Source organism: Mirounga leonina, unplaced genomic scaffold (genome assembly GCF_011800145.1).
Source record: "Mirounga leonina isolate KUSES-001 unplaced genomic scaffold, KU_Mleo_1.0 Mir_175, whole genome shotgun sequence".
Taxonomy (NCBI): domain Eukaryota; kingdom Metazoa; phylum Chordata; class Mammalia; order Carnivora; family Phocidae; genus Mirounga; species Mirounga leonina.
The window spans coordinates 22233501-22254097 of record NW_023270453.1 but is presented as its reverse complement, the minus strand read 5'-3'; the positions used below and the strand labels follow the sequence as shown (position 1 = coordinate 22254097).

General features: G+C 60.9%; 1 protein-coding gene across 2 annotated transcripts; it reads right to left on the bottom strand.

Moving 5' to 3' along the window:
• Positions 1 to 8742: 8742 nt before the first annotated feature.
• Positions 8743 to 20299, bottom strand: UBE2I (ubiquitin conjugating enzyme E2 I). Of its 2 annotated transcripts, XM_035021873.1 has the most exons (7): positions 19995 to 20299; positions 18765 to 18841; positions 18496 to 18579; positions 17339 to 17411; positions 13227 to 13336; positions 13009 to 13088; positions 8743 to 10741 (listed from the first exon to the last, which is right to left on the bottom strand). In XM_035021873.1, exons 2-7 carry the CDS (start codon positions 18828 to 18830, stop codon positions 10678 to 10680), a joined length of 477 nt encoding a protein of 158 aa, XP_034877764.1. In that variant the 5' UTR covers positions 18831 to 18841; positions 19995 to 20299; the 3' UTR covers positions 8743 to 10677. The 2 variants fall into 2 exon arrangements, with proteins under 2 accessions (XP_034877764.1, XP_034877763.1); XM_035021872.1 differs by lacking the exon at positions 19995 to 20299 and having other exon boundaries at positions 18765 to 18931.
• Positions 20300 to 20597: the final 298 nt, after the last annotated feature.

The following is a 20597-nucleotide window of genomic DNA, read 5'->3' as shown; positions in this document are numbered from 1 at the left end:
GCTTGGGCCAGAAAGGGCCAGTGGGGCTGACTCCGAGGGGTCAGCATGCACAGGAGGGGGCACTGGGGGTCCTGGCCCACCAAGCAGGGCCAGGGCAATGCCCCATCCTCACTCCCTGGGCCACCCTGCAGACAAGAGCCTGCTACCTGTAATCAGTAGAAATGAAACTATGGAGCACGTCCTGCCCCTCCTCAGAAGTTTGGGGGGTGGGGCCACCACTCCCTGTCCCTCTCCCATCTGGGAACCAGCCCCATGTTGTCTGGGTTGCAGCAGCCCAGATGTCACGGCTGGGACAGGGATGGGCCCTGTGGCACAGACTAGAGCCTGGGCCAAGGCGCCCCTTGTTGGTGCACCTCCTGAAGCCAGCTCAGGCCTGGTCACTCTGCTCTGTGCAGACAGAGCCTGGGGTGGGGTGTGGGGGACAGGCTTGGACAGCAAGCCTGCAGCCCTGCAAGGGGCTGAGCTGGGGCCCTCAGAAATGAGCATCTCCGAGTCGTGGGGGACACCTTGCTGGTCCCTGCCAGCCACCGTCACACCGGTTCGCATTCTCCAGGGGATCCAGGGTCCCCTGCAGACCTGGGGGGGAGGGTGGGGGGACCACGAAGCTGCCGCAGGCCCCCACCTCTCGCCTGGGCCAGGCAACAACCTGTGCCTCCCCCAAAACCCCAGGGTAGTCTCCTGCGCCCCTGTTGAAAACCGCCAAAGTGCCGACCCCCTGGCCAGGCTGAATCCTCCACTCGGTGCCCACCCCGTGGGCTCCCTGCCCCAGGCTTGCCAGCCTCTTGTGTAGAGCACGCATCACACTCCCCTCAGTGCACCGCAGGGCCTTTGGACTCACTGCCCTGGTCCCCTTTCTTCGCAGAGCTCACTTGTCCACTCATTGAGGGGGACCTCTAGGACCCGTGCAGAGGAACACTATGATTTCACTGACAAAATAGGAACGGGGAACTCAGCTGGGTACAACTATTCTTGACCCAGATTCCATGGGCGCTTAGTGGTGGGAGAGCCCAGAGAGCCCCACCCCTGCCCTGTGTGTCCAGGCCAGCGTCCCAGGGATCATGCCCGCATCCCTGTGAGTCTCTAGTGAACATCTGCTACCTCCTTCTCAGCATCTTATGCCCCGTTGGGAGAGCTAGAGCCAGGGCATGCCGGGCACCTCCCGAGTCCTAAATAGATTCTGTCGAACAAACCAATCCCTGCCCCCCCGCTGGGTCTGTCTCTCCATGGCTCCAGGGCTGCCATCCTTGCTCTGTACCCCCCGACCGGCTCAGGCTACCCCTGCAGACAGCACCCTAGCCTGCTCCCTGATGGAGCCCCAGGGAGTGCTGGGCTCAGAGGGTCTCATCTGACCAGCTTGAGAGCTGGGGACAGAAAGGGCAGCTGGCTCACGCCCTGAAATGAGGTCCCGCCTTCCTCACATTGACCACTGCCTGCCCCTGGGAACCCCCTGCAAAGATGGGGGGATATGAGGAGGGGGGGCGCGGCAGCGTGAGCATGCAGTCCTACAAGCTGTCGCCCCTGTCGTCAGCAGTGAGGTCCCGAGGTGGCCGGGCACCAGGACCCCCCTTCCCCTCTCTAGCTGTGGGGAAGAGGCTGCTACCCCCGCAGCCCCCCAAAGCCAGGGGAGCAGCCACTGCTTTGGCTGTTGCCAGGGCAACCGCCAATTGCGTCTGCCGAGTGACAGGGGCTACAGGGGCTCACAGTCCCAGAGACAAACATGACGCAGGAGCCAAGTGGCTGCAGGGACAGGGTGCCTCTGTGAGAATAAAACACTCAAGACAGAGGGGGAGCCACCTTGCCCCATAATCTCAGCCCCGGAAAGGGGGTACTGCTCTGCTCCTCTCATCTACCTGGAGAAACTGAGGCCCCGGGCTTAGGAGCTTACTCAAGGCCACAGAGCCAGCAAGTGGCCAGGGATGGAGCCCACCTCTGACTCTGGTGTCCAAGCTCTAAGCTCCTGGCACGTCCTGAGTTCTGGGGTCCAGGTATGCTGGCCTCCCCCTCTGCGGCACTCCCTCCCTCAGCCCCTTGACTGGACTGGGGCAAAAGCGACATCTGGGCACAGGTATCTGGGAAAGATGGCTCCTCCTTGCGTGCCCAGACACTCCTCCGATTTCCTTGGAAACCCCCCACTGCTTGGATACTGATATTGCTGCTCCCCATGGCCTGGGGGTCCCGGGAGCCAGCCAGCACCTCGCCCAGAGCCGCACCGCAGTGGGTGCGCAGCTGACCCCCAGGAAGCGTTTGCGGGCCACAGGGGCCCTCCATCTGTCTACCAGGCCCCCAACAGAACTCCTCCCTGAGCTCTCTCTGTGTCTGTCCCCACTGGGCCTGGGCAGCAGCAGAGAACAAGATGTGCCCGCATCCTTGCTCACGCCTGGCCACCAGGGCCAGGATCCCAGCTCCTGTTTGTCCAAGGGGCGAGGTGAGGCTGGCCGAGGCGTTGAATGCCACACTGGCACTGGGACCAAGCCAACATTAACAGGCCTACCTTGTCCCCTGGCTGTCCCCAAGGCCCAGGTTAAATGGGAAGAGGCAATCCTGCAAAGTGGGTATCACTGTCCCACTTCACACCCCGGGGCTGGGGTGACCTGTCTGGAGCCAGGACTCAAACTGAGCGCTCTAAGCCACACTGTCTCCTGCTAGCCCGCCTGGGGGCTTAGGTGGCACCAAAGCAGGTGGGTCTGGGGGCAGCTGAGCTGTGCCAGAGAGCCAGATCTGTCTCCCTCGCCAGTGTCCCCTGTGGCCAGCTGGTCACCCGCAGAGTGAATGAACACCTTTATGATAAACATCTCAGAACACTAGGTCTCTTCTTACCCAGAGTTGGTCCCTTGAGACTTGGGGGCAGGGGTCCCCTGCGGCTACCCTGGGTGTGTAGGGGGAGTGACAGGATCTCTGGTCCCACATGCTGGTCTCCTTGTCACCGTCGTGGTCTTGTCTTCCCAGTCCCCCTCCCACCCCCCTCCCTTCACTTTTCCTATTGGATTTCCGGCTGTCATGTCCGGCGGCTCCCCAGCCAGTGCTCCCAGTACGCAGCAGAGCAGTAGCCCCAGGGCCCATTACAAATGCGGCTCCCTGAGAGCCCGGGAAGGGCCTGGGAACGTGCATTGTAAGCTGCTCTAGAGCCGGACCTAAAGCCCTGTGACGCGTGGGATCAACTGTAAAGGGCTACCCAGATACTTCTAGAATGAACGCACGAAAAATGAAACCCCTCCGTCCGATCTTCCTCCGAGGCTCCCTCCCCCGGGCCTGTACTCACCTGTCTCCACCGCGGTGTTCCGCCCACTTCGCTCACCAACATCCCTTCTCGCCGCTCCCTCCCCTCCCCGCTCCTCCCTCTCGATGCTCCCCTCAGAAGCCTCGGACCCCCCCCCCAGTTCCGTCGAGGTCTTTCCCTCCCCGATGAGCGGGGGGTCCTCGGGCGGCTTAGAAGCCTGGTGAGTGCGCATTGTTTTATACCGTTCCGGCCCCTGGAGGGATTTCGTGGAGACGATTTCGTGGGTCCTCTGACGACTGGCGGCAGGGAGGGAGGGACGGGGCGCCGGGGACATCTGCGTGTTGCCCGGGAGCCCCCGCGGAGCGTCTCTGAGGTCCTCGGAGGCCGCAGGTGGGTGGGGGCACCGGGGTCGGAGGGGCGTCCTGCTGCACCCCCCATCCCCGCCAGCTCCGGCGCTCCCGGGGACGCGGGCCGAGAGAAGCGCCCGAGACCCGTCGCTCCGAGCACGCGCCGGCCTCAGTTTCCCCGGAGCCGGGGGCGCGCCTTCCCCACCTCCCGCCGCCCTTCTCCTCGGGGGCCTCCCCGCGCACCCTCGGGGTCCGCAAACGCAGGAGCAGGACCGGGCGCTCGGCGGCGGCGGCGGCGGCGGCCGGAGGGGACGGCGCCCGAAGCCCGTCCGGAGTCCGCGCACTCACCGTGGGCCGGGGGCTCGGGAGACGCCGCGCTCCGCACCGGCTCCCAGGGACGCCAGGCACAGCGCGCTCGCCGCCGCGCGGACAACTGAGCACTGCGGGAGGCGGGGCCTGGCCGATAGCCCCGCCCCGGGCCCGCCCCCGCCGCTCCCGGCCCGCCCCTCCTGCGACCCCCTCCCCGCGACCCCGGCACCGCGCACGCCCGCCGCCGGGGGAGTCGGGCCAGGGAGCCACGGGTGGGTGCAGAGCGGGGAGCAGGTTCTGCTGTGTCAGGACCCCCTCCCCCGGGGACCCTCTGGAAGCCAAAGTCGCCGAAACCGAGGAAGACCGGCCCCGGCCGCAGCGCAGACTTTTCTGGAAGGGCCGCCCAGCCCAAGCTCTGACCTCGGCATCAACTCCGCCGCCAGTCTGCCGCCGGGGCGAGGGGTGCTGCAGGCATCATCCCAGGACGCGCCGCAACACCCCGTCACCTGTTGGGTCAGCGTCCGCACGGCGCAGGGGCGGCCCCCGACGCCCCGGCCTCACAGCCAGCTGGAACCTCCAGGCCTGCGCTCTTCGTCGCCCACCCTGGACGGCCCTCTGAAGCTTGCGCGAGCACCGCACCGTGCCTGCCTGGAGAGCTTGTGGAAACAGACTGCCGCTGCTGATTCCCAGAGTCTGGGCTGGGGCGGAACAGCTGCATTTCTGACAAGCTCCCGGGGGTGCTGGGGGGCCGGAAGACACCCAGGGGCTGCTCAGAAGTTCTGGAGGTCTGAGGTGCACTGGGTCTCCCAATCCCTACCTTGCCTTTGGCCGATCCTGCTGGATCATCAGAGGACCTTGTACTTAGGGGATCCACCGATTTGGGAATGTTTTTAACCCCAAGGACCTCATCTCTAATGGTGGGGCCCCAGGCAGTGTGGGAAATAGGCCCACCCGGCGCCTGAGGGGCTCAGTCGTTAAGCGTCTGCCTTTGGCTCAGGTCATGATCCCAGGGTCCTGGGATCGAGCCCCGCGTCGGGCTCCCTGCTTGGCAGGAAGCCTGCTTCTCCCTTTCCCACTCCCCCTGCTTGTGTTCCCTCTCTCGCTGTGTCTCTTTGTCAAATAAATAAATAAAATCTTTAAAAAAAAGAATGAAAGAAGAAAGAAAGAAAGAAAGAAAGAAAGAAAGAAAGAAAGAAAGAAAGAAAGAAAGAAAGAAAGAAAAGAAAAGAAAAGAAAAGAAAAGAAAAGAAAAGAAAAGAAAAAGAAGGAAGAAGAAGGAAGGAGGAAGGAAGGAGGAAGGAAGGAGGGAGGAAGGAAGGAAGGGAGGGAGGGAGGAAGGAAGGAAGGCCCAGAACACAGAGGCAAGAACGGTTTGCTGGGGGGAGGCCAGGGGTCGGCTGAGCTGCGGGCCAAAGGTGGAGGCCCAGGTACCAGAACAGCAGCTCACTGGGCCGCAGCTTGGCCCCTAGGCTGTGAACATCCCGCCTTGCAGGCCCATCCCGCCCATTCCTCGGAGTTGGGGGAGGGAGTGTGGGGAAAGCAGGGCCATGGCTCCCCAGCCCAGGGGGACCTGGCACTTCTCCCATCACCCCCAGATGGGGCGGACACTGCTCTGATGGGGACACCACCTGTCTCAGCTCCTCGGTGCAGACCCACACATTTCCATGCCGCCCTGGAGGAGACATGGACCCACCAGGGTGGATTCTCCTTCTGGAAGCTCTCTGCTTGCAGGCACTGCTTCCATCCAGGCCCAGCACAGCTAGGCACATGGGGACAGAGGTGCTCAGGAACACGCATCAACTGCTTGGGATGGAGATGAGTGGGGGCTGCCTTCTGCACGGGACAGGAATCGGGGAGGGGCAGCTGATGTTCTCCCCTGGGGACTGGCAGGTCCTGAGCCAGGATCTCAGAGCCGACGCCCCCCCCCCCAAAGCCCCCTCAGCCCTGCAGTCCTTCGTCGGGTCCTGCCAACCTGTTGGAACAAACACAGGCCTGGTTGCCATGGTGATCATAATGGTTTGGGGTGAAGAGATGAGATCCTGCAGCTGCTATAAACAGGAAGTTAGGAGGGGCCCCTGCTGGCCCCTACATTCAGTGTCCTTTGGGGAGCATGGGCTGGGGGCCAGCAGCACAGAGGCCCCAGCCCCAGCCCTGTGGCCGTTGGGGTGGAGGCCTGTTGGGAGACCTCACCACCCTCTTTGACAGATAAGAAAACTATGGCGAGGGGAAGGGCTCTTCCAGGGCCACACAGCAACTGGGTGGGTGCTGAGCCCAGCCCTGGGCCTCAGTTTCCCCAGGAAAAGATCCCCAGACCCTCCATGCACAGACACTTCCTGGGGAGGGAGAGATGGGCCCATTCTTGCTCAGTCCCATCCTCCTCCCCACCTAGGTCAGACCCCTGCCCTGTCACACCCCTCTGCTGCCCTGGACCTCAGTTTCCCTTTTGTTTGTGAATGGACATAGCAGCAGCATGCACCCCTCAGCGAGGGGGGTGTCTCAGTGAGGAGCCAGTACTGGGTAGTGTCAGTTGCACGCCCTCTGGGTCCACATGGGGTGGGGACCGTGGCCATGGCTGGCCCTCGGGGGGCTCAGTTTCCACCTCCGTAGGTGGGGGGGATGACCCCACAGCAAGGGGAGAGGGTGGGGGAGGGGGCAACGTGGAGCAAGAATATGTCACAGCAGGAGTTGGGGCACAAAACACCTCACCCAGAGGGTTCAGGCTCGGCAGGGCTGGTGGGGAGGTGGGGTTCACACCCTCTGGGCTTTGGGCAGGCAGGGGCACGCGGCTTTCCCTCCTCAGGGCCAGGAGAAAACCCCCAGGCTCTGCTGGGGTGATGCTCTGGATGGCCGCTGGAGAGCAGGGAGGTGAGAGCGCATCTCTGTAAAGCCACACCACCCCTCATGGTTTAAAGACGCTTGGGGTACCTGGCTGGCTCGCCAGTGGAGTGTGCAATTCTTGATCTCGGGGGTGTAGGTTCGAGCCCCAGGTTGATGTAGAGATTACTAAGAAAGAGAAAAGAAGGGAGGGAGGGAAAGAAAAGAAAAGGAAAGAAAGAAAGACAAGACAGACAAGAAAGACAGAAAAGAAAGAAAGGAAGAAAGAAAGAAGAAAGAAAGAAGAAAGAAAGAAAGAAGGAAAGAAAGAAGAAAGAAAAGAAAAAAAAAAGACGCTTGACCTCATTCCCTTATGCCCTCTGGTGGCAGCCCCTGGAATTGCAGGCAGAACTCCTAGCCGGCGGGCTGCACCTGGGCACCAGTCAGAGGTGTGAAGAGGGGGGCAGCCATGGAGAATGGCGGGGGCATGGCCCAGGGACTTGGGCCAGGACACTCGGGACTGCAGGAATCTGTCCCATTGCCTGTGCCATCTGGGTGGGTCTGCCAGAAGAGGGGGTCCCAGGTGGGAGGGGGTCTGGCCCCTCACCTGAAATGCTTGCTTCTGGGGCCACGACATGGGAAGCCAACACGTGCACAGATGAAGGCTGCGCCGGGCCAGGGTGGTCTTGGGCCTCAGGCTCGGGAGCAACTGTGTGGCTGAGGTTTCTGTGGGGCTCGGGGAGGGGTGGGAGCGAAGCAGCGGAACCACACAGGGCTCCGCAGGTCTCCGTGAGGGCCGGCCACCTGGCCGCCGAGTGCTGTCCACTGTCCACTGAGCCTGCCCATCGGCATCTGGCCCAGAGGCAAGTGCGCGGGGCCACCTCCCAGCAAGGCCCCTCCTACACTCAGCCCTCTGTAAGGGGCCCTGGAGGGGACAAAGGTCGTACCCATCAGGAGGCTGAGCTGGGGGAGCTGAGTACCCAGCATCATTCTCTGCACAGCGGGGGGCGGGGCCAGGTTCTGCAGCTCCGAGAGTGGGAGGGGCAGCATGGGCACCAAGGGCCCCTCTCTTCAAGAACGGGGTGGGTAGGTGCCCTGGAAGGAAAGAGGTCAGGGAGGGAGAACCCAGGCCCTGGGCCTGCAACTTCCTGACAGGTGCAGAACTCCTAGGGTCTGGGGACAGCAGGGTGGATAGGACTGGTGCTCCAGCCCCATCCCGCCCCGTGGTCCTAAGCCAGCCCCCTCGGGCAGGGCCAGGGCCTCCGCAGATGGGGTCCCAGCGTCTGGAGGACTCCAGATGAGCCTCGTGGGCCCCGGCAACAGGATACCCCCCAGTCTCAGCACCGGGTCTGCTGGGGATGGATCCTGGACCAGCCATTTCTCAGGCCCCTCCCTGCTGAAGCAGGCTCAGACCGGTTCGAGCTGGCCCAAGTCAGTGTTCAGCGCCGGCCCTCCAACCTGGCAACGTGTTGTCATGGCAACCTCAAAATGGAGGCTGCCCATCTGCAGAGCCTGATACGTGCAGAGGGTTTTGGGCGGCCCAGTCAGGGAAGGAGGCGGCTTTGCACGGTGGACAGGTGTGAGGGTGCGGCTCTGGCCTGGGCAGGACTGTCCAGGGAGGCCAGGGGGACTCTCGGGGACCCATAGCCCGTCCGTCCGTGGGCAGGTTCTCCGAGGAGCCCCAAGGCCAGGCCCGAGCCCCAGCCAGTCCTGGACACACTGTTGGGGTCTGAGGACTCACATGCAGCTGGGCGCCCCCTGAAGAGGCCCACCCCAGGCATGAAGGACAGCTCGGGGTCCCAGGAGGGACGCCCTGCTCCAGGAGGCTGGGAAATGCAGGGGGACTTGGCCACAGGGCCAAGGCCAGCACAGGATGTGTGCCTGGGCTCAGAGGGGATCACAGGGGGTGTCCCACCCTGTCACCAGCCCCTGCCCCCCGCGGAACCCTGAGGGTCTGGAGCCAGAGACCAGGGGGAAGAGGTAGCAGGGGTGGCCGTGGGGGGGGGGGGGGCGGGGGGGGCGGGGCAGGAAAAGGACACAGCCTGCAGGCAGCAGTTTGTGGAAATGTTTTTAATCAGAGGATTCTTAGATACAGTGGTTAATGTATTGCCCACAATTCCTTACTAATTATTAGGCGCCTCATGCTGGGAACACACGCTCTTCCCTCACATCAGAAACAGGATGGACACATTCCATACTTCTCCTGTCACAAGAGTCACATCTTTGTTAAGCCAAGGACTGTGGCACAAAAAGACATTTCATTAGTTGAAATCATGACAATTTGCTAGAAACATCGATTACTTTAGAATGCTCCAACTAGAAAATATATTGAATTTCCATATATATTAACCATATACATGTGCAGCTATTACTAAGTGTAGCTCAGTCATTACAAAATAAGACATTCTGGGAGAGGCTACAAACACACAACCCAGCTGAGCCTCCGGAAGGCCCTCTGCATTAGAAATAAATCACCAACATCAAGCGTTTAGCTCCGCTAAATGTCCAGCTAAGCGAGTGAGCAAGGCACTGGGACCCGGAGCCACGCACGTACTGTGGCTGAGGGGCCGTAGGAGGCCACCTCCACCTTCCGCTGCCGTCCTGCTGCTGGGCCGCGTCGACATGCCCTTCCTGACCGAGGGTCCTGGCGACTAGCCCTCCCGCCCTGGCTCGGTCAGTGTGCTGGAGCCACAGGTGACCCGCTTGGGAAAGCGAGGGTCCCCAGGGTGGCAAGGCGAGGTCAGCTGGTGCAGGGCACTGTGCTCACCGGGCCCGGCCCCTGCCGCTCCTCCCTGTCTCTGTCTAGGGCACCTCGCGGCTGAGCCGGGACCCAGACCCATTTCCCAACTGAGCAGGCAGCCGACTTCGGGAAGCTGTGCAGTGGGCTCAGGTTTCAGGGAACAGCCCCGCAGGTGGACTGGGCTGAGAGTCTTTCAGGAAAAAAGAAGCGCCTGTGCACGGTGGCCTCAGACCGGACTCCAGGGCGTCTGTCCTGACGCCAGGCGGCCCGCACCCGGGGTGGGGGCCGGCGCAGCGCAGCAGGCACAGGAAGCTCCTGGGGCAGCCGGCGGGGCTGGGCGGGCAGCCGGAGACCGCAGGCCCCCCGAGGCGGGCTCCAGCAGGTGCCAGGACGAGGGGGAGCTGCCAGCACGCAGTCTTCCCTGGGGCTGGGTCCGGCCCGCGCCAGCTTTAGATGGCTCCTGACGCCTGTTCCAACCTGACCACATCTGCTCTGTGCGCAGCCCGAAGACCTGGGACGGGGGGCCAGGCCCTGGACACACGCCGTCCTTGCACACAGCACTATTTACAGAAGCCCAGGCCGAGCGCACACGGGTCCAGGCGCGGCCGAGCACAGCAGCGAGCCATGCTTCTCGGGCCTGCAGCCGCGTGGGGGGCCGGGCACCGCGAGGCCCTCCTCACGCTCTTAATGACGATAATGCAACAAAAACCTTTATATAAACAGTTTATTTACTCTAAACAGCAACACAGACAAAACGCCATATAAACACAAAGGAAGTGATGCGGAAACGAGACGCCGGCTGCCTTTGGATCTGAGGCTCATAAGCAACACAACCCGGGTTCTGCGGGGAGCGAGGCGGGAGGGGGGCCGGCGGGAGGCTATGTGTACTGCTACACGGTGGGAAGCATGCCTGCATCCGCGAGCAAAGGAAACTAGCTCCTCGGGGCTCATCGAAGTATAAAAGTTTATAATTTTACAGCAGTTGAAATACTGACATCAATATTAAAATAAAAGCAAGTTTTACATAACAATCAAAAATACAAAAGACTGAAGGAAGAGACCCTGTATGAAAAACCGGGCAGCTCAGCGAGTCGAGGACTGCGTGCCAGTGGCGGAAATGGAAAATGGCGCCCGCCCACCCTCCCAGGTGACTAGTAACTGTACAGAGCAACGTTAGATTTGCAAAAATGTTGTAAACAAGTTCTTGCCAAACCAATCCCTTCCTTCTTACGCTGCCGCACGGTCGCCACTTATGAAGGTGCGAACTTCTTGGCCTGTGCTCGAACCCTCTTCTCGTACTCCACTCTGTTTTGGCTGAGGAGGAGGTCAAGAGAGAGACAGGTCAGCAGGTGCAGCCCCCTCGAGGGCCCAGGGCGACACCGGATGCAAAGCGGGCTCAGAGGGCGGCCTCTGATCAGGAAGGCCCGGGGGGCAGCCGGACACTTACGGGTCCCTAAGCTGGAAGCAGCTACCATCGTTCTAGAAAGAAAATCCAGGCTGCTGGGCTCTAGTCTCTGCTACAGACGGACCGGACTCGTGCTGGTTTCCCCGGGGAGCCCCAGGGGGTCAACAGGGCCTCCGTGGAGCCCAGGACCAGTGTGTGCACGTGGGGACACCCGCCTGGGGGTGTGGACTGCTCCCCGTAAGGAAGCTAGGGGTCCCGCCAAGCTGCGCTCTTTCCATACACACCTCTCAGGGTGCTGCTCCGGGTCACCTGTGGCCCAGGCCCCGGCGTGTGCAGGGGCTCCCGAGGTGGAGGGACAAAGGGCCCCCGAGAGGACGTCCCTCAGCTGGCAAGAGGCTCCAGCGTGTGCACCACTGAGGCAGCCACGTGCCCGGGCCACCGAGAGCTGAGTCGCAGCCACAGGACACCCGTCTGAGGCCCGGCCCCGAGGCCGCAGGGCAGCGGCAGCCGCGTCAACCGTGCCGTCCGGCAGGGGAGGCGCTGCGGCCTGCGGCAGCCCCAACGCCACGTTGACGTGCTCCAGTTGCTCTCAGAGGGGAGCGAGGGCGTGACAGGACTGGCGGCGAGGCGCCCGGGGGCGGGGAAGACGCCAGCAGCCCCGGGGAAGTGGCCGCATACCCCGCCGCACCACAGCGAGCCCCCGGTCCCGCTGCCCCGGTGCTGGCAGCGCAGGCACAGGAAGCGCTGCTCACGGGGTGGCCACCGCCAGCCCCTGCACACGTCACCCGTGACGAGGCGCACGCCAGGGCCAGCAAGCCCTCTGAAGGCCACGGGGAGCTCAGCTTTGCAGGCCACCTGGTCACGAGAACGTGGTGTGTCCTGAGAGGCCTTGTATACCACGAGGCTTGGGCCACGGCGCCACTGTGGACGGAGGTCACGGTGACATCACACAGCACCCAGGTCGGGGAGAAGGGCAGGGGGACAGATCTCCGAAGTCGCTGGTGCACAGCCGCCAACGGGACACGTGGCCTCCCGCTGAGCCCCACTGCGGACGCGGGCCCGCCCTGGCTGGAGCGTCCTGCTGCCCCTGGCCAACACTGGCCTGGGCCTAGGGCCCTGAAGCCATTTTGGGGGGGAGAAATGCATCTCCTGCAACCTGGCACTTCTCTCAGCTGGTCCCCGGACATGTCATCTGCCACTGCCCAGAGCGGCCACAGGACAGTCCCGACCTCGGCTTTGACCCTCAGCACGGCTGATTCCAGAAACATCCCCTGGAAGGAACACGTCCCTGCCCGGCCTCTCCCTTGTACGCTAGCCCCGCCGGTCCCAGGTTTCCGAATGTAGAGCAGTGGGGGGTCAGAGCCCCCAACCTGGCATAAGGACCTCCACCCAGACCAGCCCAGGAGGCCGGCTGGCACAGCCAGGGGACCCAGGACCCACAACTGTGAGGCCTCTGCTCAGGGGCAAGGGCTCTCCCTGCTGCTGACCAGGCCAGGCCCATGGGTTTAAACCTGTTGCTCCCCATGAGCCACCCCAGGCCTCCCTCCCTCAGCCCAGGCGGGCACCACAGTGCTACGCAGGAAGGGCTGGGACGAGGAGTGAACGCCCGGCATCTGGTGGGCACATCATGGCAGCTGGGTGACCAGGAACAAGCCAGGCGTGCTGCTCCCCTATAGCCCACACCCAGGCCTGGAAGGGTCTGCAGGAGGGCCACGGTGGGGGGTGTGGGGCCCCCGCGGAGCCATGCTACGGGACATGCCTCCTTCGGCACCCACACCTGGGGGCCTTGCCCTCTGAGCTGGACTGGGGTTCACCGAGGCACCTGGTTTGCCTGGCCACAGCTTATCAGGCAAAGGAGCCAATGGGAGCCCTGTCCCCTGACCTCCACCTCCTGACCGCCCCCCTACCACAGCGCTGTGGTCACACTAGCCCGGGTCAGCCGTTCTCGCCCACCACAGGCTCTTCACACACGGAGCTGCTGCTGCCCACAGGGCCTGCCTGCTTGCTTGCTGGCCTCAGATGCTTCCCTGACCACCTCACTCGGTCCCCCGCTCACGGCTCGAGGCTCAGGGCCATCCAAGCAGACCGCCAGGGGCGGCAGCCTGGACAGGATTTCCAGCCAAGCGCATGCAAGCCAACGTGCGGCCACAGCGAGTGGGGCCAGACCAGTACTAACCAGTAAATCGTGTAGGCCTCTGCTTGAGCTGGGTCCTGGATATTTGGTTCATTTAGAAGTTCCTGTATTCCTAACAAGATCTGTGTAAGAGACAAAAGAACACGGAGCTCAGTGGTTAGGAAGGCAAGCTTTCCTAGGACTTCGGCCCCAGCTTTGGAGGCAGACCACCGTCCTCTGGCCCCACAGGAAGGCTGAGGCCAGCTCCCCACACCCCATACCTGCTTAATCGTGATAGCTGGCCTCCAGTCCTTGTCCTCCTCGAGGATGGACAGGCACACTGTTCCCGAAGGGTACACGTTCGGGTGAAACAGTGGTGGCTCAAATTTACCTGGAGCACAGGGAGGAAGAAAACGCAATTCTGTGGCAGCCTGCTGTCCCCTCCCCGCACCGGGTCCTCCCCTGTCCTGGGTGTTTTGCTGGCCAGCAGGCATGCCGCTAAGAACCATGGCCTCGAGGTGGCAGTGAGGGGCAGGGTGGGGAGCACACGCTGTTCCCAGACTCAGGGGTGAAGCCATGTGCTTGCCCAGGTCCCCGCCCCCGGTCACCCCCAAGCCAGCCCAGACTCGGGAAGGTGGGGAGGGGACGCAGCCCGTGAGGACAGTCCTGGGGGCGCAGCTGAGGGCAGGAACTCTGAGGCCCTTCTAACAAGTGGCTATTTTCAGACAGATCATTTTGCTTCAAAAAGGCCTGTAGGACCCCACACTGTCCCCCTCCACGTTCTTTTAAAACACAAAAGTTAATTTTCTTTTTAAAAAACAAACACGTGGGCACCTGGGTGGCTCAGTTGGTTAAGCGACTGCCTTCGGCTCAGGTCATGATCCTGGAGTCCCGGGATCGAGTCCCGCGTCGGGCTCCCTGCTCAGCAGGGAGTCTGCCTCTCTCTCTGACCCTCCCCCCTCTCATGCTATCTCATTCTCTCTCTCAAATAAATAAATGAAATCTTTAAAAAAAAAAAAAAACGAACACGTGTAGGAAACTGTAAAACATAAAAGAGCAAGAAAATTACCTCGAGCCCACCCTGGGGCTGTTCCCCACAGCTAATGTTTGAGGGAGTTTCCGGGCACTTTCCCCCTTTCTCTTTATTGTAAGACATCATTGAATCATAAAAAGTACAAGGAATCTAAGAGCAGCTTGACGAATTCCAAAACACACACAGCTAGAAAAACCCCGAGCCGCTCTTCCCCCCTTCCCCCCAGCACCCAAGCAGCACCCGGGTGAGGGCTTCTCAGACACACGCCCCGCGGCACATGGTGCTGCTCCCCGAGCGACCGCGCCATGCACCCGTCCACCCGGCCTCCACTGAAAAAGCCATGAACGTTCCCCAGAGGTCCTTTTGGTGCACGTGTGTCAGTCCTGAGGCGGAGGCATTGCCTATTTCCAGTTTCCGCGTGCCCAGCAGGGTCGGTCACGGAGCTCAGCTGTCCTGCTGCAGACCTGAGCTGCCCTGGTGATTCCAGGGGCCAGCACCTTCATTCACTGTGACACACGGTCTGCTTCTTGAAATTCCTGCCACGTCTCTTGTTCATTTTTTTTTAAAATATTTTATTTATTTATTTGAGAGAGAGAGAGCACAAGCAGAGGGAGCAGCAGAGGGAGAGGGAGAAGCAGACTCCCCGCTGAGCAGGGAGCCTGATGTGGGGCTCGATCCCAGGACCCCGGGATTATGGACTGAGCCACCTAGGTGTCCCTCTTGTCCGTTTTTCAACTGGGCTATCTCCTGACTTGCCAGAGCGCCGGGTACATTCTGGCTACAAGCCCCATCGGGTGAACGTCTTGAGGGAAACTTCTCCCACTCCATGTATGCCTTTTTGCTCTTCTGATCGTACTTCCTCATGAGCACAAATCCTTAATTTTCATTTAATCCGAGGGGCTGATCTTGTTTCTCATCTAGGACAGTGCACCAGTGGGGGGCAGCAGCTTCCCTGAAGCCTTGACCCCGACTCTGGTCACCGCTGGTTTCCTCTGTCCAGAGAAGTCCCCTCCCTGACCGTCACAGGGCCTGCTGCTGACTTCCACGAGGAATCTGGTTCTGACCACTCATCATGTCGGGGGGCTTCACCGTGTTGTGAGCACCTGTGGGTCCTGCCCTCTCTGGTGGCTGTGGACCATCCCCGTTGCTCACCCACGGGTTTGTTCACGGACACTTGGGCTGCCTCTGGCTTCTGGTGAGCATGCGTGCATTTCCGCTGAATATTCACTTGAGTAGAGCAGCTGGGGCCTGGGCAGGCCCAAGTTCAGCTTCTGTACACATGGCAGATGGCTTCCCCAGGCAAACAGTCAAAATTCACACTATGTTCAGAGAGGCCTGGGGGCTTCTGAGGCTCTGCCCTCTCCCACCCTGGCTGTGTGTCCGGTGATGGAAGTCGGGCACCTTCTCCTCTGCTGGCTGGCCGGGAAGAGAGCCTCTCTTGGGAAGGGCCTGCTGATCCGATGGTTGTCTGCCTTTTCCTTACCAATTCGTAGACGCCCTTCACGTATTCAGGATAAGTGCTGATGAACACACAGAACCTTCTCTCCTCCTCACTCCCACCTGTGCCTTCTGGTGAAGACCTGGTCCTGAGGGTCATGCAACCCCATCTACTGCCCATCTGCCTCCGGGGGCAGGGGGGCGCCCTGTCTGTGCTTCACTGGCTAAACCACCCCAAGTGATGAAAATGCCACCCCCCCCAATCTTCCTCTAAGAGCTCTACAGCTCCACCTTTGTGTTGAGCATTGAGATCCATCTGGAAGACTGGGGTGGAAGAGGGATTCCTTTCTTCTGCTGGGATACCCTGTGGACTGAGTCTGTTCACTGGACCACCCTCCCCCCACATCTCTTGTTCCTTTTGTCAAGAACTGAACCATGCTACACACGGCCTGTCTGGACTCTGCTCCCACAGGCCTGCGTCTCAATTACTGGGTCCCTGCGGCCGGTCCGTCTAGCTCACATCTTGCCCATCCTGTTAATGGGGCCGGGTGCCCTCGACTGATGAGCCTCTGTGCAGGTCCTCACAACCATACCCGGCACTCCAAGGTCCATGGCCGTTCTCGGCCCTCTGCACTCCTGCATGTCAGGGTCCCCATGGCCACTTCCACAAAAATGTGCTTGGATTCTGACGTATCACACGGACGCCACAGATGGGCTTGGAGAGAACGGACATCTTTACAACACTGGGTCTTCCGGCCCACCCAGGGGACCCAGGTCGCCTGTCTCAGAGGCTGCCCTTGGCTTCTCTCAGCCGTGCTCTGGAGTCTCTAGTCTAGAAGTCTTGAACCTCTTTCGTTGGATTTATTCCACAGTATCTGATGCTACTGTAAACAGTCTGGTTTAAACACTTTCATTTGCAGCAATTTTAGGAAAATAGGTTTTTGCATGTTAATCTTTTATCCCACAACCTTCATAAACGGACGTCATGAAGAACATCTGCAGCCCGCCTCCCTTTCCTCTCTTCTGTGGGAATTTTTTCTTCCTTGTTGCATTTGCTTAGAATTCCAGTATCATGTTGAAGAGAAGTGAAAAGAGCAACTACAACTTGCCTCATTTTTTAATTAAAGCGATTAAAGTAACTCCTGCACGTGGCAAAAACTACTCGAACACCAGAGAACCACCCCAAATAAAGTCTCCATCCCAGCGGCTACCCCGCTAATCATTAATTTTTAAAAATCTTCTGGTAGATGCCCTTATAATGGAAAATGTACTCCTAGCTTCTGAATTAGTAACTGCAGCGTAAACATTTACACACGGCCTGGCCTTGCCACGGGCTGTGCCGGACGCCTGTGCGCACACGGAGGCACGTGGTCACTCACTCAACCAACCAACCGCGGACAGGGTCGGTGGCTCTCCAGCTTCAGAACAGGAGGGACTCGGTGCCTCTTTCCACCCGAGTTTTCCGACACTGCACTCTGGTGCTCTAACCAGCACCGTGTTACACACCGCCTCTCCTCTGGAGGCTTCGGCGCGCTGTCTCTCCGGGCTGCACACACGGCCACAAGCTACACATGAAGCTGTAACCAGCAGGTGGAGCGACACCAGGTGAGGGAAACAAAGCTGTCGGAGCGGGGAGGCTCTGGACCATGGTCCTTTGCGTGCCCATCCCTGCTGGGGCCGCAGGTATGGCACCTTGTCCCTGAGAGGCACTAAGGGCCCCGGGGCCTCCCAGGGATTACAGCCAGGATCTGCGACTGAGCCCATCATGTGCACCTTCCAGCCCGGGGGCTCAAATGGGCTCAGACCTACAGCTAGGCTCAGGGATGGGAGCCCCTGGAGTTGCCCCCCAGGGAACACGGCACTGCAGATCTCCGCTGGAATATGCTGAAGCAGACAGACTCTGGAGGACTTTGCTCTACTTACATTTTGGGGGTGAGGATGGATAATCGTCTTTGAAAAGCATCCGTAGCTTAAACAAGCCTCCTTCCCAGGGAGTCTGTTGGGAAGCGAAGCTGCAGTTAGGAGGGCTGTAGCTTCTGGGGCGTGTCCCCAAGCACCGTCCCAACAGGAGGTGGACTCCTAAACTGGCCCAAAGACCAGGTGCCCCCATGACAGGGCTGTCGGTGCCTCCATGGGCCCCAAGGGGGCCTGGAAAGAGCCCTCCCCAGAGAGGAGAAGGGCTGGAGCTGGACTTCTGGGAAGACAGGCAGGGGCCTGGCGGGCTGCCCCCCTAAGGCCCCAGGACGGGGGTCAGAATCTTCATCTAAGCAGCTGCAGCGAGGCCCCTCCCTCCAGCTCCATGATCCAACAGCTCTCCCCAGCCTCCTCTGGGAGGGACATGGCCACGACTGCCTCAGCCTTGGACGAGGGACGGAGAATGGTCTTAGCAAAGGCAGAGGCACAGGCTGGGCGCTCAACAGATGAACCCAAACCACATCACCTTGCAGACAAAGCCATGTCCTAATCCCACCGGCTTAACAGAAGGAGGAGACTATTGGGGAGCACCAAGGCTGAGCTCCCGTGACAGTCACCATGAACCACAGGGGAAGAAAACAGAGGTGACGAGGCCTCGGGAACAATGGGGACACCTCGGGGACCTCTTCTTTCCTTTGGGATCACCCAGGAAGACCCTCACTCCCAAATGCTTCGAACATGCTGGTCTTAACCGGCCCCGGCAAGCTCAGGCCACACACGGCTTTCCCAGGTGGCCCAATGTGGGGTGTCAGCATCTGAGGGTCAGCAGCCGCCCCGGGGCTCAAAGACTGCCAGGACCAGCGTCACAAGGTTGGGGCTGCTTCGGCCACCGCACGTCCTGAAGGACAAACACAAAGGCCCTCAAGGCTCCTCCTGCCCCAGAGATGTGGCTGGGTCTGGCCCCCAGGCTTGGTGGGGGTGCTGTATCCATCCCCTTCTGCAGCCCAGCTCCCCTTTCTGAATTAAAACTGCCCCGGGGTGGGGGTGGGGGGGAGTCACATGTCACCCTACCCTTGTTCCCCCCCATCTCACAGCCCCCTCCCAGGGGGATGGGACCAGGGCCCATGGGGCCGACACAGGGGATGGGCAGGCCAGCGGAGCCTTACCCCTTTCTTCCCTGGAATGGCACACTCCCAGTTCATGAGGTTCATCGTGCCGTCAGGATTCTTTGTCGGGACAGCCACAAAGCCCTGAGAGAAAACACAAGCACATCAGCGCGGCACATCTTGTCTCACCCGCTCGTAGAACCATCCTGTGACGCCCATGGACCCTCTGCCCAGAAAATGTGACAGGCCCAGGCTGGACGGGGACTTCATGGTTTCCACCGGGGGAAACGGATCCACTCTGCTGCGTGCAGAAATAAAGCTTTCCTTACAAACGGGTGGTCCTTTCTCCAGGCTTTCCTCTCCTGGGCGAGTCTGCTGAGGGCAATCCCCGACATGTTCAAAGTCCCTGAAAGAGACCAGGCAGAGCGCGCGGTTAGCAGAGGCAAAACTCAGGCTCCTCCTGCCCCTTCGCTCTCACACCTCACTCCACACAGACCTGCTCTCAGCGAGCCGCCCAGCCTGGAGGCCGTGCGGGCACCAGCACCCCACAGCGGTGACCCTAGCCTCCCCCTGCCCCCAGGGCCCCATGGCACAGCCTGTGGCCTCTAAGACACAGTGATTCCAAGATGCAGGGAGGTGAAGGCACCGGCCTGGGGCCATAGAGCTGTCAGGTGCTGCGCAGGCAGGGCTTGCCAAGCACTCCCGGCAGATGCCTGCACCCCCGTCCTGCCCTCTTCGGTCCCATGGCGGTGGGCTAGAGTGACAGGGATACCAATCCCACTGTCAGCCTCTAGGAAAGGCAAGGACAAGGTGGGGCTGTCCTGAGGACGGGGAGGGAGCGGGTCATGGCCTTGACAGGCTGCTCCCCTTTGCCCGTGCAGAGAGGGGGGCGGGGCACCATCAGGCCCCAGCTTAGAATTTAGATTCAGGTCTGGCCAGGAGAATAACCCTTATTCTTGAAAGCAAATGAGTAGAAAGGTGCTCCAGGGTGGACAGCAGGTCATCGTGGACAAGTCCCTGGACCACGCCTAGCCCGCAGCACCCAAGAGACCTACCTCTCACTAGGGCCCCGAGCGCTGTCGTCTGTCCCCTCTACGTTCGCCCCCCACAGCCCCCTCCCCAACCCCGATCCCCCGGCACTTCATCACAATAAATGGATCAAGGCCTGTCTCCCATTTACTCTGGGAGAGTCAGCAGAAGGTGGGGCTGCAGCAGGCAGCACCAGCAAGCCTGGAGAGACAGCAGCCCGCCCGCTGTGTCCACCTGTCCTGTGAGCGTGCTGGGGGAGAGGGTTGCTCAAAGCCCTGCTGATCCTCCCAGCACCTCCAGACCACAGCCCCCAAGGCCTGGAGCCTTCAGCCGTTCACAGCAGCGGCCTGGAGCCCACTGTGCACAGCCTTACGCTGCCTGCAAGTGGAGCAGACCCTCCAGGTTGCTGCTTACCCAGCGGAGCTCAACAGGCCAGTGCCCCCAGCTGCCCTCAGAATTTGACCCTAAGTCTGTTTGTTGGTCTTCAAAATCCACGGAAACGTTGAAGATACCCAGAATCCAGCATTTACCATAAAACAAGGCTTTAACAAGACAAGGCGCGTGTCTCCTGGAAGGGGATGACCAGCAGCCTGCCCCAACCCTTCAGGCTTCCATGGAGAGCTGGCAACAAGTCTCCTCGCTGCTCTTGTGGGGGAAGAGGTCCAACACCCCACATTCCTGAGTACAACACGGGGTTCTCCACAACCACAAGGGTTCTCAGCCGGGTTCAGAAGAACCACCTCCCAGCCATATTTCCTGGCTCAGGCTCACCTAACCCCGTCCCCAGCCAGGCTTCAACACACACCTGGGAACAACCAGAAGAAAGACCCAGAGGGTATCATGCTGGCTAAGTGTGGAGCCTCAACTCAAACCCAGCTCATGCCCACCCCCCGCCCCCTCCTGTTAACTACTCCTATGCAACGCCCCCCAACCCGACTCAGGCTGACCCTCAACTGCCCCTCAGCAATCCAATCCAAACCACACTCTTTGCCCCAGCACCACCCCCCCGCACAAACCGTCTCCGAGCAACACAGACCCTGCCCAGAGCCCACATGGTCGTGCAGCAGGGGTGAGGCCAACAGCTCAGCAGAGACTGGGCCTGGACTCTCCAAGTGTGGCCTTGGGGGCGTGTC

What these genes read in the sequence shown, in the direction of transcription:
- UBE2I (XM_035021873.1), bottom strand. Translation starts at nt 18,830, where the DNA reads ATGTCGGGGATTGCCCTCAGCAGACTCGCCCAGGAGAGGAAAGCCTGG. An exon ending in GGAGAAAGGACCACCCGTTT is followed by an intron (nt 18,580 to 18,764) that starts GTAAGGAAAGCT and finishes GTTTTCTCTCAG; the next exon opens with GGCTTTGTGGCTGTCCCGAC. An exon ending in TCCATCCTCACCCCCAAAAT is followed by an intron (nt 13,337 to 17,338) that starts GTAAGTAGAGCA and finishes CCTGTGCTCCAG; the next exon opens with GTAAATTTGAGCCACCACTG.